This window comes from Capricornis sumatraensis, chromosome 21 (genome assembly GCF_032405125.1).
Source record: "Capricornis sumatraensis isolate serow.1 chromosome 21, serow.2, whole genome shotgun sequence".
NCBI classification, from domain to species: domain Eukaryota; kingdom Metazoa; phylum Chordata; class Mammalia; order Artiodactyla; family Bovidae; genus Capricornis; species Capricornis sumatraensis.
In genome coordinates, this window is record NC_091089.1 from 28,777,180 (window position 1) to 28,793,024 (window position 15,845).

The window sequence follows — 15,845 nt, forward strand, 5'->3', positions numbered from 1 at the left end:
ACCCATAATCTTTCTGTTTTCTTGTCTCTTATCTTAAAAACATCTTATAAAATTTGACCCACCTTTTCTGCCTTAAACAAGGTATAGATATTTGTTTTCATCTCAGGAGGATAGGATAAACTGTGTCCAAACTGATGGAATAGTAAGTTACTGTTGATTAGGGCATCGAGTCCCAAAAGTAATATTTCAAATAATAATAGTTAATTAAATACTATCTAAAATTGCCGTTAGGACCTATGATATTGTGTTAAATTTGCAATTGAGGGATTTTTTTTTTTTTTTTGCTGCCTCTACCCAAATACTGGATCAGCACATTTGTGGGTATATGTTTAGTATTTTCATGACTCTTCCTGAGCCAGCACTTAGTGCATATTCCCAAAGCTAACTAGTTACACACTAGTTCACATGGCCAAATATTGCATCTTGATCTGATTTTCAACATGCTTGCTTTTGTAGCCACTGAATTATGAAGAAAAACAGCAGCTGACCCTGCAAATTGGTGCAGTTAATGAAGCTCCATATATTGGTACTTCAAGATCAACCATGAACATGGCAACAGTCACTGTTAATGTACAAAATCAGGATGAGGGCCCTGAGTGTGACCCTCGGGTACAAACTGTTCGAATTAAAGAAAATGTACCAGTGGGAACAAAGAACGTTGGTTATAAAGCATACGACCCGGAAACAAGAAGTAGCAGTGGCATAAGGTACTTGTAATTCTATTTTGGTGAACGTCAAATTGACCATGTTTTTTTTTCTTAGAAAAGAAAAAAAAGTTTCTGTGTACATTGGGCTTCCCTGGTGGTTCAGCTGGTAAAGAATCCGCCTGCAATGCGGAAGACCTGGATTCAATCCCTGGGTTGGAAGATCCCCTGGAGAAGGGAAAGGCTACCCACTCCAGTATTCTGGCCTGGAGAATTCCACAGTCCGTGGGGTCGCAAAGAGTCAGACACGCCTGAGCAACTTTCACTGTTTAAAATGTATAATTTATTTTGATACTGTTATTGCAATTTGACTTATGATCTATTCTGCTATTTTAACTCATCATTATTTACAGGTATATGAAGTCAAGTGATCCAGAAGGGTGGGTTGATGTGGATGAAAACTCAGGAGTAATCACAATTTTGAAAAGACTCGATAGAGAAGCCAGAAGTGGTGTATATAATATTTCAATCCTTGCCTCAGACAAAGGTAAGGACTTCGTGTTTAAGCCAGCTATGTAGACTCTCAATCACGTACATCCTGTTTTTAAATTAACAATGTACATTCAAAGTTTTTTCCTCCCCAGATGACAAGTATTGAGGGGTTTGCTATAATTTATTAACTCAAGTTTGCTTTCTAGTAGCACCTTCAGTTTTGTATGTAAGTATAAAATAATTTAGTCATAGAAAATGTATGACTGTGCTTTATTAAAATTAAATAACCATTTTAGTGAAGAAAATTACTTTAGTAAAATCAGCTTCAATTTATTTATTCATATCTCTTAAAAAATACTCACTTCAGCAGGAAAATTCATTATAGAGATAATATACTTAATTTCCGCATAGACAGTCCTAAAAGGGCTTCCCTGGTGGTGCTAGTATTAGAGAACCTGCCTGCCAGTGTTGGAGACATAGGAGATTCTGGTTCAGTCCTTGGGTCGGGAAGATCCCTTCGAGGAGGACATGGCAACCCACTCCAGTATCTTGCCTGGAGAATCCCATGGACAGAGGGGCCTGGCAGGCTACAGTCCATGGTGTGCAAAGAGTCAGACATAACTGAAGCAACTTAGCACACACAATCCTAAAAACGTATCTTTCTACAGGAAACTAACAATATACTTGGGGATTAGTATTCTGATACTATAAAATTAGAAAACAAATACTGTGAATCCACAAAATCATGTAAAATGTAAAGTCATTTTCCATGAGCCCTGTATGGAGAATGAAATGGCAGCCCACTCCAGTATTCTTGCCTAGATAATCCCGTGGACAGGGGAGCCTGGTGGGCTGCTGTACATGGGGTTGCACAGAGTTGGACACGACTGAAGCGACTTAGCATGCATGCATGCATTGGAGAAGGAAATGGCAGCCCACTCCAGTATTCTTGCCTGGAGAATCCCAGGGACAGAGGAGCCTTTTGGGCTGCTGTCTATGGGGGTCACACAGAGTCGGACATGACTGAAGCAACTTAACAGCAGCAGCAGCATGAGCCCTGTAAAACTGGAATGTGAGCACAATGATCAGGAATGGGATCCTCTTATTACATAAAATATAATTTTTACTGTAACATACACTTGAACTTTGTGCCTCTGTAAAATAAATGTTAACTACAGTGAACATAAAATATTATACCATAGCTTGCAAAATAAGATTTTAGAAGTGATTTTGGAAGATGTTTTAGGTACTTCAGCTTTTTCTAAATTAATGAGAAATGGTTCATATCCATTGATTGATTTGGTAAAGTTGAAACCATTGTTAATTTAACTTAATCCAATTAAAGACTATCCTTAAAGACCTCAGCTTCCTTTGTCCCTTTGTCAAGACATGCTTTTTGGTCAAAGTCAAGTGAAAAGAAGAGAAATAATATGAATATCAAGTCCATTATTTTTACATTTTATATTGCAGTTGGCAAATGGTTTGTTCATTGATGAGATAAAAATTAGTCTGGAATGAGAGATTTTGGATATGATTTTATTCCACACTTTCCTCTGTTGCAGAGGAGATAAAAATAAGCAAGAGAGCAAATGTTTCATGGTGTTTAGAGAGGCACTGTATCATCCTTGTGGTCAAAAATGAATGTGTAATGGGGTCTTTTCCATTCATTTCTTTTGAAGCTGGTCAGGGATAAGTAACTCCATGTATTTTTTTTTTTTTAATATGAACTGAGATTGTACTAAAGTATGTTTTTTGTTTATTTGTTTTCATTCTTTACCTTTTTAAAAGATCTGTAGCAACTCATTCCCTTTGGACCTTCCCCACCCCACCTACTTCATGTGAGAAATGCTGTCTCCTGTGAGCACTGACCTCTGGGCTTATGCTAAATTCCTCTCTCCGGCTTCCCTACAGCACTTGCTTCTTCCTCTTTTAAAAATTCTCCCTCAAGTCTTCAGTGTCTCAACTTTTCCACACATACCTCTCATATCTCTGTACTTTTTAGTTGTACTGTCTTCCCCTCTTCTAAACATAGGTCTTTTTTAAGCTTCGAGTTCAATTTCCTTTCTTGATCTAACCTCAGTTGGCAGTTTCTCCCAGGTGTCTCCTCTATGTAGTTGAGTTTTACATTTCTTCTCTTGTAAGATTCACACTGTTGGGAGGAGGAGTGTGCTTTCAGATTTGTAAAAGCATTTAGCAGGAGAGTGTCATGCATATAAATTGTGGACCACCGTCCAGGATTTTTTTGAAATTGGTATTTACCCATATAGAATTGGGAACCAGGACTTCCCCAAGTGGCGCTAGTGGTAAAGAACCTGGCTGCCAACGCAGGAGACATAAGAGATGTGGGTTTGATCCCTGGGTCGGGAAGATCCCCTGGAGAAGGGCATGGCAATCCACTCCAGTATTCTTGCCTGGAGAATCGCATTAACGGAGGAGCTACAGTCCATAGGGTTTCAAAGAGCTGGACACAACTGAAGTGACTTAGCGTGCACACACGGATATAGAATTATATTAATATTAGAAGCTGAGCATTGCATGCATATACTTCAGTAAATAAAATAATATTATTTATTATTAACACATGAAGAACAGAGCTGTGAGACACTGAGTTAGATGTCTAAAATCTTTGGTTGACATATTCTATACCAATACTGATCACAATGTGAAAAAAAAAAAGTTTATTGAACAACTCTACACATTACATGACAGGGGAATTCAAGCATTTATTACAGTGGTAGAACAGCAAGCAATGTAGACTAGGTCGATTTTTAAAGCCATTACAATTAATCTAATTCAGTCAGTAAGACATGTGCTTTCAACTCTGTGTGTGGACCCAAATCGTATCCTGCAATCTTTATTTTCAGAGGGAGCAAGAAAACACCACGTAGCATGAGAACCAGAAAAATCTGAGGGAAGAGAATATTCTGCCCTAATAGAAAAGTTTGTCAGGCAGATAAAATACATGTTTGCATATATTCTTGCTACCTTTCTGTCTTTTTTTTTTTTAAGTTGTCCTAAGTGAGAGATAGTTGCCTTGTTTCTTGCATCTCATTTCTTCTCTTCTAGTTCCCTTTTCTTCTTGCTGAACTATATCCTTCACTAGTTCTTTCAATGGTGCGATGTGGGTGATAAACCCTCAGTTTTCTTGTTCTGAAAAATATTTCAATATCATCCTCATGTTTGGTTTTGTCATTTGACTTGCTTTAAAATTTTGAGTTAACTCTTTCTTTCCCTCAGTACCCTGCAAGTGGTACTCCATCGTCCTTTGGCATTTCTTGTTGCCAATGCTTATTTTAGTGTCTGTTGTCTTTTTGTAGGTCATACATCCAGATAACTTTTGTAGCTCCCTAGGTTGTGTCAACATATAGTTTTAATTCAGTGTTTATGCTGAGAATTTAGTTTTATTTACCCAGTAGTGCAGTCAGATCAGAACATTAAAAAAAAAAAAAGTCCATGTTTTTCTTTAGTTCTGGGATATTCTCAGCCAGTGTTTCTTTAAGTATTGCTTCCTTACCATTTTATTTATCCTTTTCTTCTAGAGTCCCTATTAGATGATTATTAGATTATTTCTACTGGAATTTCAGCTGTCAATTGCATTCTTATTTAAACAGTTAACTTTATGTTTTTGAAAACAGTAAATATACATGATTTGAAGCTATCTTGCATAAAGTGAGTTAATCTTCTGATTAGTGATTTTGTTGGCTTTCCTTTAAACATTAACCTTGCTCATTCTGGAAGTTTAATTTGCAGGATATTAAATAGGAGGTATTGACTTGCCTTCATCTTCAGACTTTTCCTCTATTCCACTGTCAGTTCAGTTCAGTTCAGTTCAGTCTCTGAGTTGTGTTGGACTCTTTGCGACCCCATGAATCACAGCACGCCAGGCCTCCCTGTCCATCACCAACTCCCGGAGTTTACCCAAACTCATGTCCATCGAGTTGGTGATGCCATCCAGCCATCTCATCCTCTGTCGTCCCCTTCTCCTCCTGCATCCTATCCTTCCCAGCATCAGAGTCTTTTCCAATGAGTCAACTCTTCACATGAGGTGGCCAAAGTATTGGAGTTTCAGCTTTAGCATCAGTCCTTCCAATGAGCACCCAGGACTGATCTCTTTTAGGATGGACTGGTTGGATCTCCTTGCAGTCCAAGGGACTCTCAAGAGTCTTCTCCAACACCACAGTTCAAAAGCCTCAATTCTTTGGCACTCAGCTTTCTTCACAGTCCAACTCTCACATCCATACATGACCACTGGAAAAACCATAGTCTTGACTAGACGGACCTTTGTTGGCAAAGTAATGTCTCTGCTTTTTAATATGCTCTCTAGGTTGGTCATAACTTTCCTTCCAAGGAGTAAGCATCTTTTAATTTCATGGCTGCAATCACCATCTGCAGTGATTTTGGATCCCAGAAAAATAAAGTCTGACACTGTTTCCACTGTTTCCCCATCTATTTGCCATGAAGTGATGGGACCAGATGCCATGATCTTCGTTTTCTGAATGTTGAGCTTTAAGCCAGCTTTTTCACTCTCCTCTTTTAGTTTCATCAAGAGGCTCTTTAGTTCCTCTCCACTTTTGGCCATAAGGGTACCCCAGAGCAATTTTGTAGTTGCTTCCACCATGTCCTTTTCTGTGGCCCCCAGTTCAGCACCCGTTTCTTAACTTGGTGGGCTGTGGCTCCTGGCCCATGATGACCCTGGAAATACAACTGGTCCTGTTGTTGGGCTGAGGTAGTGGCTGCAGGGCTCTGCCTGGTCTCCTCACTTTCCTTAGGAGGGCAGCTTCGGATAAGACACAGCCCTGGGCTGCAGATGGCACAAGTTTACTTCATCCTCTTTTCCACTCTTCATAACCATGGCCTGCTTATTAATAAGCAGAAAGAAAAAATAGTTTATAGACACAAGTCCTGGATTTATGTTCACTTTTAGGCTTCACAACTGTGTTACTCATTTGTAGCTGGGACCCATGCCCACTTCATCTTCGAATCTCCCAGATTTTCCACTGCAGAGCTCTGTGCCAAGTAATTACTCAGTAAGTTTATTGACTGTATTGATAGATGAATTCCTTAGGCTACCTCAGAGTGATTATTTGGGTTTGCAAGTGATTTTCCACTTCTGGGGTCTTTTATGTGTTAAACATTTCTGTGTACTAATTTTGTTCTAATCTTCCAAATGCATGTCTTATGCCTTTTACCCCTTTTACTTTTCCTGCCCCCAAACCTTCAGAGAAGGCAATGGCACCCCACTCCAGTACTCTTGCCTGGAAAAATCCCATGGACGGAGGAGCCTGGTAGGCTGCAGTCCATGGGGTTGCTAGGAATCGGACACGACTGAGCGACTTCACTTTCACTTATCACTTTTCACTTTCATGCATTGGAGAAGGAAATGGAAACCTACTCCAGTGTTCTTGCCTGGAGAATCCCAGGGATGGGGGAGCCTGGTGGGCTGCCGTCTCTGGGGTCGCACAGAGTCAGACACAACTGAAGCAACTTAGCAGCAGCAGCAGCACCAGCCCCCAAACTTTAAGTGCTTTCCACATGCCTTCCCTTTCATTATGTCCAGAACATAGGTCTGCGTATGTGTTTTCCCACCTTATTAAATCTCCTTGTGTTTTGACTCTACCAGAAATGCCCTTTTCGGTCCTCTCTTCCTTCCTCTTTTTAAAAATCTGTCAAAACTCACCTCTACAAAAATTCCATGTCTATTGCAGCTTTTTAGTGAATGGACAACAAATCTAAATAGCAGTTATTTTTTGTACAACATCTTTGAAATGGATTATGTCTTTCTATTAACGTATCTTAATGATGAAACCTAAGACTGTACCTGTTCCTGTTATTTCTGTGGTACAAATGCCTAATGTGTAATTGCCTAATAGAAACTCAAAAATCAAGAAATTATATTTTCATATCCAATTTTCTAGATGGGAGAACATGTAATGGAATACTGGGGATTATTCTTGAGGATGTGAATGATAATGGCCCAGTCATACGTCAGCGGACAGTGATAATCTGTAAAACTGTCATGTCATCGGCCGAGATTGTTGCTGTAGATCCTGATGAACCCATCCACGGCCCACCCTTTGACTTCAGTTTGGAAGGTGTTTCGAATTCAGAGGTACTTAGAATGTGGAGACTGACAAAGGTTAACGGTATGTATTTCTAAATGTTACTCTGTCGTTTTCAGCATCAAAATGTCTAAAATATAGAGGAATAATTCGCTGTACGGTAACCAACAAATGAACATGAGTTTCTCAGCGTTGGTGGGAAGAGCCTGTTTCTGGTCAGTCCTGTGCCAGGATTCCCTACGATTTGCGTGAATTCTCATTCCCACACTACACGCTATCCCTCCTGCCCCAACCCCACCAGACTAGATCTGATAGAACCACTGCCAGGCTTGTGTGCCTCCCACGCACACAGATTTTTCACATGACGGTGGTTTCCTTGGTCAGAAGGGAATCCCCATCCTTAGCAGGTGTGTTCTCAGGGAAGCGGACACTGAGACAGTCTTTCTAGGCTGAATGTTTATCAAGGCGTTTCCTTGGCATCAGTACATGTGAATGGAAAGAAAGTAGAGTGGAGCAGAGAACTCAAGCTGCAGCTCAGGCCAAAGGACAGCCTTGACTAACACATGAGTTGTCTCCATTCCTCAGTGGCCATTCTGTTCTGTGCTTTTTCGTGACTCTGTCAGTGGTTTGGGCTGCCCGAGGGGGCATGACCTTTGGCAGGAAGGCCCAGTCCCTGGCGGTGCTGATAGTCTCCCAGGCAGCTGGGACCATACATCCCTGGTTGCAGGGGGTCTGGGAGTGCCTCACAGTGTCCACTGTCTGATCCCTTTTCTGCACCGCATTGACTTTCGACCATTTCTTATCTAACATTTTTTATGTGGGATTCTTCCCCGACTTGGTCCCAGTGTGTACTTCTGACTTTACCTTTGTTAAAATCTATGGTGACAAGAATGGCAAAAGCAAAAGGAACTTCTCTCCGGGCCCCCGTTGCCTCACTCCCTACATCAGCTCTCAACTTTCCAGCACATTCTGTGTCTCCTGACTGCACAACCTGTGCACCATGTCCTGTCACTCCAGCTTTCATGACCCTAACTCTAGCCTTCATCTACTGTAAACTGAATGGGGGTTGCCTTTAAAATGCCCTTGAATGGTTTTCCTCCCCACGCTTTCAGTGAATATTTCTTGATTTCCTATTACAAGTTGCTCTGTGAACTGACAGACAAAATTTTCAGTGTTTTTAATAACATTCCAATGAGTCCCAGGTGGAGCTAGTGGTAAAGAGTGTGCCTGCCAATGCAGACATAAGAACTGCAGGTTTGATCCCTGGGGGAAGATCCCCTGAAAAAGGGAATGGCAACCCACTCCACTATTCTTGCCTGGAGAATCCCACAGACAGAGGAGCTTGGAGGGCTGTAGTCCATGGAGTCGCAAAAAGCTGGACACGACTGAAGCGACTTAGCATACCAATGAGTGTGTATGTGAGAAGCAACCTTTTACTTAGATGACCTCTCTACTTCTTTGGTGTCATAACATCACATCTTTTTATGCAATGTTAAAAGAGGCAGTAATTAAAAAAAAAAATCCTACTTATTACAGTGAAATGCTAACAGGATTATGTTGGTCAAAACTGTATTAAAGTTTTGCTGGATTGTGAAATAGTCCAAAAGCCTGAAAAACGCTAAGTGGAGAAGACTGTGTTCTAAGGAGGCTTTAGGTCTCATTATACTATTTATTCTTCTTGGGCATTCATTCATTTATTCATGTGTAAGATGGGATTATAGGGGGAAGTAAACAAGAAAGACAATGCAATAGACCATGGTTTGTTTTGAATCATAAATCTTGGTTTTGTTAGTCTTATTATTATTTCTTACACATTCATGGACACTGGGTTAATCATGCTTTCCTTTAAAATTGACTCAATTCAGTGACTTATTTTTTTTACCCAAGTATTGAAGGTTTACAGTTAGAGCATCAAATATGAAGTAATAAAAATGTCCCACCAGGCCAGCTAACTGGGGAGAATTATTCTTGGGCATGGGTATGTGTAATCTATATGTAAAGTAGCATATTTTTGGCTCTGTCCCCAAGACTGTTGGATTTTGATCTGGATATTTTTCCACTCTTGACTTAAAAAAAGAAATCAAATGCAAAAAATATAAGGTTGGTCCCAATGTCTTATAGGATCATGAGAAGAAGTTCCAGCATCATGACTGATGCCTTGATAGTAAGTTCATGGTTTGGCATAATATATGAAAATAAAGTAAGGAGAAACATCTGGAATTCAGACTATGAAATTCTCTGATGAATCATGCACAAAAGAAGATATATTAAAATTAAAATTTGGGTCATATTAAAATTTTTAAAGATACGATAAAAGTCAGTCTTTTAACAAATCTATTATTTGTGATGAGAAGGATTTGTGTATGGACAGATGAAATATATTATTACAAAAGCCATAAGACCTTTATACAAAGAGGCAGCATAAACAAACTTGTATATGATCAGAAAGACTTTGTCCAGGCACACTTACAATCGAGTAGGACTTGAGCCATTCCCATTAGGAATATCCATTGTATGGAAATGATGCTGAATATCCTGTCACTAGTTATTTATGCTCAGGAGAAATCAATGACATTCTATAAGTCATGGTTTTATTTCCTTTCAGATACAGCAGCACGTCTCTCCTATCTGAATGACCTCCAGTTTGGAAAATACACAGTCCCTGTGAGAGTTACAGATAGACTTGGCCAGTCACTCGTCACTCAGTTAGACGTGATATTATGTGACTGTGTTACCCCAAATGACTGCGACACTTACCGAAGTCCGAGGACTGGCAACGGAGAAGTGATACTTGGAAAGTGGGCCATCCTTGCAATATTGTTGGGCATAGCATTGCTATTTTGTAAGTCCTTTCATGAATTTAAACGATAACCTTTAAAATAACTTTCAGGACACATTCTTAGACTCAACACTGTTATCTGTGGCTGCTCATTTGTATGTAGCTACGTTTCTATTTAACACACACATGTTTAATTCTTATATTGAAAGTGCATGTAGGTATCATATTAGTGCTGTCGTAATTGGTGCAGACATGAAATTCAACACAAATACAGCACTGAGCGTGTCCTTGTTTGTGGCATATCTATTTAAGGCAGGCTTTTCTAATGGATGCTGCTTTGACTCAAGCAATAATATTTATGTTTTCTGGAAAGTGGTTTTTGTATTTGTCATCATAAATTCATAACAGTCTTTTATGATAAACCAAAGTCATCTCTCTTATCCTGCAGGTATCTTATTCACCTTGGTCTGTGGGGCTACTGCTGGGGCAGCCAAAAAGCCAAAAGTATTTCCTGATGATTTAGCTCAGCAGAACCTCATTGTGTCAAACACTGAAGCTCCTGGCGATGACAAAGTGGTAAATGTTTGTCTTTTCAAAATAGATACAGACGATAGGGATTTCCCTGGCGGTCACTGGTTAAGACTCTGCACTTCCACCGTAGGGGGCGCCGGTTCAGTCCCTGGTCAGGGAGTTAAGATCCCTCCTGCCACGTGGTTCAGCCAAAATATTAGTATACATTCAAACAATAAATTTGCCTAAACAACTGTAGTGATCTTTTCTGGGAAAAGTTTTTTTGAAATCAGATAGCTTACAATATATAACATGTCATCAGTTGCAGGGGACAAATTAAATGACATTGATCCCATGGTGATATGTGGCATTTCAATTTGGCCATGTAATGTTACTTAATAGTAAAAATCCTTTGGCATATCATTATTTTTTTTTTTTCCCTATTTCAAGTGTGTCACGGCTTCAACTTTAAATCCTGTCTTTTTTATATAATTGAAGCTGCTGGTTGTACTGTAAAAGGGTTTCATTTAGTTATTCACCAATCATCAGCATAATGATTTTAATTTTTTTTCTGGCAGCAGCCATAAAATGACTACAGGCTTTAATCATCGTGGGAAGAACTTTACTGGAGGCTTTCAGGCTCTACTATGGGTTAGAAAGGAGCCTGCAGTCAAATGTATGAAGCAATCATGCTAAAAGGTGATGGCACTGCTTCAGCTTTGAGTTCCAGCCTTGTATGTGGATGAAGGAAACAAGTGAAGTGAAAGTCGCTCAGTTGTGCCCAACTCTTTGCAACCCCATGGACTGTACGGTCCATGGAATTCTCCAGGCCAGAATACTGGAGTGGGGAGCCTATCCCTTCTCCAGCAGATCTTCCCGATCCAGGAATAGATCTGGGGTCTCCTGTATTTCAGGCAGATTCTTTACCAACTGAGCTATGAGGGAAGCCCCAGTATGTGGATGAGGAATAAATAAATTCCCTACCAAAATGTAATTGATGATTAGAGCAGGAAGGATCTAGAAAACAAAAGGATGTTGACATCTAGGGAGGTATTAGAAAAAATGAAACTTAGAGTTTCCTAGAAAAACGTAACATGGAAAGTTAGTGTCCAGAGCTTTGGTGTTCTTACTTTCTCTGCTGATTTGTCTTTGTTTAATTAGATGACAAGGATTTAGTATTGCTGCTTTTTACGGCAACTTGTTATTTCTGTTAATTTTGTTTCAGTTGAAGGGAACTCAGTTAGTCACTGAATAAAAATACCGATTATTATTTCTGTTTTTGTTCTAGTCAGGTGAAGGGAATGAATTTAAGCAGCATCAGTCTGTGTGAGACAATAGTATGGAATCCTGAGCCTGAGATGTGAGATGCTGGAAGGATTTCACAGATGAAGTTGTACAGTATTCTAAGCAGTTATTAAAAAAGGAGTACACATCAGGTTTTCTGACTTGTCTTAAGGCTCAGATCACTTGACATCTTGCAGTTGGCTTCCTGTATTGGAAGCTACCTAGTGAAGCAGTAGAATTAAGGTAGTTAGGTACCCAAGGTTGCCAAGATAGATTGAGTTCCAGCCCTTGGAATGCTTACCTCCTAGCATGAAAATTCATGGCATTATCTGCATGATTTGTTCTTTTTCTCATTTTTTGTTTTTCTCTGTATTTCCCCAATGCCAACTGTTTTGTTTCAGTATTCCACAAATGGTTTCACAACCCATGCCGTGGGTGGCTCTGCTCAGGGAATTTGTGGCACCCTGGGATCCAGAGTGAAAAGTGGAGGGCAAGAGACCATCGAGATGGTAAAAGGAGGGCACCAGACCATGGAGTCCTGCCAGGAAGCTGGGCATCAACACACCCTGGAACGGTGCAAGGAAGGTGGACAGCACACTCTGGATTCCTGTAAGGGAGGACCAATAGCAACCGACAACTGCAAATACACGTACTCCGAGTGGTACACTTACACTCAGCCCCGTCTTGGTGAAGTGAGTTTCCCATAAATCTGTTTTGCTTTCTTTTCAGCTTTCTAAATGATTATGAAATGATTATGATCTTGATTTTTCACCTAATGATTAATCTACTCATTAGAAATTTGATTTTCCTTAATTTTGATTGAATTGCAATCCGAGGTTAAATGGGTATTGACTTTCCTTCCTATTTTGTTTGGTTGTTCATTCTTTCTGAAAGAATAAGATGATACTTAAATTCTTTTTCTCATGGCTTTGTGTTGCCATTTCTCATTGGACAAATCAGGTCTTAGAGACCAACAGTGGAATCTGAGGCAACTCCAACCTGCAGTCACTCTGCCTATCTGGAAAGCTTTGAGCCACATGCATTCAGGTTCAGTTGTACGAATGCATTTCACATTAGTCATAATCTGGAAAGGGAAAGCAATGATAACTTAAACGCTTGCATACTTGCTGCCACATGTGTGACTTTTAGAAACCTGCTATGTAGTTAATTAATTGATGGTTTTTTATGATACAGACCAATCATGTGCATTTTTTATACATAGGAATCCATTAGAGGACACACTCTGGTTAAAAATTAAACAATGAAAGGTAAATCAAAGCAATTATTTTTATGCTAGTAAGTCTTGGTGTTTAAAATAATAATAATAAAATATGTTGTGTTTTTCCTCTTGGCAGAAGGTCCAGCAGTGTGATCAGGATAACACCCATATGCAAGCTCAAGACTACGTCCTGTCCTATAACTACGAAGGAAGAGGGTCGGCAGCTGGATCTGTGGGCTGTTGCAGCGAACGACAAGAAGAAGATGGGCTTGAATTTTTGGATCATCTGGGACCCAAATTTAGGACACTTGCGGAAACATGCATGAAGAGATGAGTGCCTTCTAGATGGTCTACAGAAGCCAATGGGTTTATCGTCTTTTTTTTTTTAATAAGCTAAGATTTTTTTTTAAACATAAAAGATGCTATATTTGGGGCTTTTCCCCTTTATTTTGTTGGGATCTCTTTAGCCAAATGCGCATTCACTGAGGGATGCTGTAAATAACTGCCCAAATTTCCTGGCTTTTTCATAGTGTTTAATTACTTACCTTCCACCTAAGGACACCTGCAGATAGACAAGAAAGTCTGCGTTATTGTTTACATTTGGGTATAATGACAGCAGCCAATGTATAGTACAATACAATGTAACGAATTCACGTGTATAGCATAGACTACTTGAAGTAGAACCAAGTGGAAAATTGTGGAGACCTTGCTCTAACTTCATCTTCAGTTACCTAATTCATTAATCGTTTGTATGGTACTTAAAGACTGCTGTTCTCCTAAACATTCTAAAGTGTTTATACTGTATTCTTGATGTTGTTTTAGTCTTGTAACATGACCTGTCTTCATAAACAAGTGTTGACTGTTATAATTACATTTTGGTGGAGTTTACTTTCTACCTTGTATTCTTTGTGAAATCTGGCACTGACTTACACTTGCTCTGTTACTCACCTTCTCTGAACATTTACATTTTAAAAAATGCTTTAAGGGTGTATTTTTATTTCTGTGAGGCTTTGGTCTTTGGTCTCCTCGCCCCCGCTCTCCACCGCCCCCTCGGGCTCTGCCTCTCACCTTCTCTCTCCTCCCTTCCTTCCCTTCTCCCTCTCTCTCTCTGTCTCTATCTTGTTTATGTTCTTAAAGTTTTTATTTGGGTTGGAGAATCTAAATATAGTTAAAAGCCATCTCTCTTTCCTGTCTTATTTCTGTGTTTCTCTTTTATATAAGCACCTATATTCTTGGCTTTTCTTAAAATCAATGTAATGTTGATTTTATTGTTTGGACTGTTTTGGTGCTTGCTTCATTATCTTCTCTACAAAGACTCTTTAATTTTGCCACTAAATTGTAGAAATATATCATGCTTTTATTAGATGCAGCATTTTTTGTTAACAAAAGGAATACTGTAATTAAAATTGGGATGTGGGCATTTTAGTATATTTGTTTGGTTCTCAGTTGCTCACTGGTGTCTGACTCTTTGTGACTGCATGGACTGTAGATGCCAGGCTTCTCTGTCCCTGGGATGTCCCAGGCAAGATTACTGGGGTGGATAGTCATTCCCTTCTCCAGGGGATCTTCCCGACCCAGGGATTGAATCCATGTCTCTTGCATCTCTTGCATTGGCAGGTGGATTCTTTACCACTGCAGCACCTGGGAAGCCCAGTAGTATATTTATAGTTCATTATTGTAAAGATCCAGTTTATAAATGCAAAATAGTGATGGTTTTTGAAATAAGGTTTGAAATGCAGGGATCTTGAAAGCTGTCTAGGAATAATATAGCTTTTTAGATGAGATGGCTAGTTACAGCTATGTGTTTGTAAAGTTTGTTTTTTTTTAATATTATAAGATTAAAGTTTTTAATGAATGTAGAAGTGGTCCAAACAATTTAAATTTTGAACTAATAAGACAAAATTAAACTTAATAGCCAACCAAATTCCAGGGTAGGTTTCACAGCTGATTTCAATCAATGAATTTTCTATCTATACTAACCATTAGACATTTAAAAAATATTTCTAATATTTAGAATTGTTAATAATATGCCTGCTTTTGAATTCACAAGATTGGCTTATACCAATTATTTTTAAGAATTAGCATTGGGTAGTTTATTGAATAATCTGTTTATCTTTTCAGTAGTTTCATTGCTGCTCAGTCAAAAATACAGTTTCTCAATGTTATTTATAAAATTCTTGTACATGACTAGTTATGATAAAGCAAGTCAGGTAGTTTTAAAAATCAGTGTGTTTGTTAATCATGTGTCTGATATGAGCTTATGGGATGGTGTTTTCTTACTTAAAGAAGTGAGGCTCTTTTAGAATCTTGTTCTACACATTTTAGGATTTTAGAGTTTGATTTGGAGAGGTCTTTGGTTGTTACCATCACATTTATCTAATTTTACTGTTCTAAAGACTGTGATTCTATGGAATGTTGGTTAAGTTGCATAATTTCTCCATGTCTGGTTTTTTTCACCTAAAATGGGGGATAATAACTAGAGCTGTTTTTCTAGGGTTCTCCTGGGGTGGCTGTAAGACATTTGAATAAAAAATGGTTTTTAAGCATGAAAGTCACTCAGAGTGGTCCACCCAAAAGGCACTCCTAATAAAACTAAACAATTTAAAATAAGTTGCATTAATAACCCATTTCATGTTAACAAAAATCAATTAAGAAAATAAGATAATGGGAGGATTGTCTTTGTTGTTGTTATTTTGTTTTTGACTTTTGAATATCTGTCAGTTGAGCGTATGTTTCTCTGTAATGATCATCCAGTGACTGAGTCTTCTGTTTCCAGTGTTTCAGAACATACATTGCAAAGACTGCTGAAGTATCTGCAAAGGATTGCTTTGTTGCAGGTAACATGAAACTCCTTTGTT

General features: G+C 39.0%; 1 protein-coding gene across 2 annotated transcripts in view; it reads left to right on the top strand.

Moving 5' to 3' along the window:
• Nucleotides 1–15,548, top strand: part of DSC2 (desmocollin 2) — a 37,553-nt gene extending 22,005 nt beyond the window's left edge. Inside the window, exons 10-17 of one of the 2 annotated variants that reach the window (XM_068993717.1) lie at nucleotides 457–707; nucleotides 1,058–1,191; nucleotides 7,052–7,279; nucleotides 9,801–10,037; nucleotides 10,423–10,550; nucleotides 12,170–12,460; nucleotides 12,991–13,036; nucleotides 13,124–13,248. In XM_068993717.1, coding sequence (XP_068849818.1) covers nucleotides 457–707; nucleotides 1,058–1,191; nucleotides 7,052–7,279; nucleotides 9,801–10,037; nucleotides 10,423–10,550; nucleotides 12,170–12,460; nucleotides 12,991–13,026 — 1,305 coding nt within the window. In that variant the 3' untranslated portion in view covers nucleotides 13,027–13,036; nucleotides 13,124–13,248. Of the gene's footprint in view, nucleotides 1–456; nucleotides 708–1,057; nucleotides 1,192–7,051; nucleotides 7,280–9,800; nucleotides 10,038–10,422; nucleotides 10,551–12,169; nucleotides 12,461–12,990; nucleotides 13,037–13,123 lie in introns of both variants that reach the window. The other variant, XM_068993716.1, reaches the window with a different exon arrangement.
• The last annotated feature ends 297 nt before the right edge of the window (nucleotides 15,549–15,845 follow it).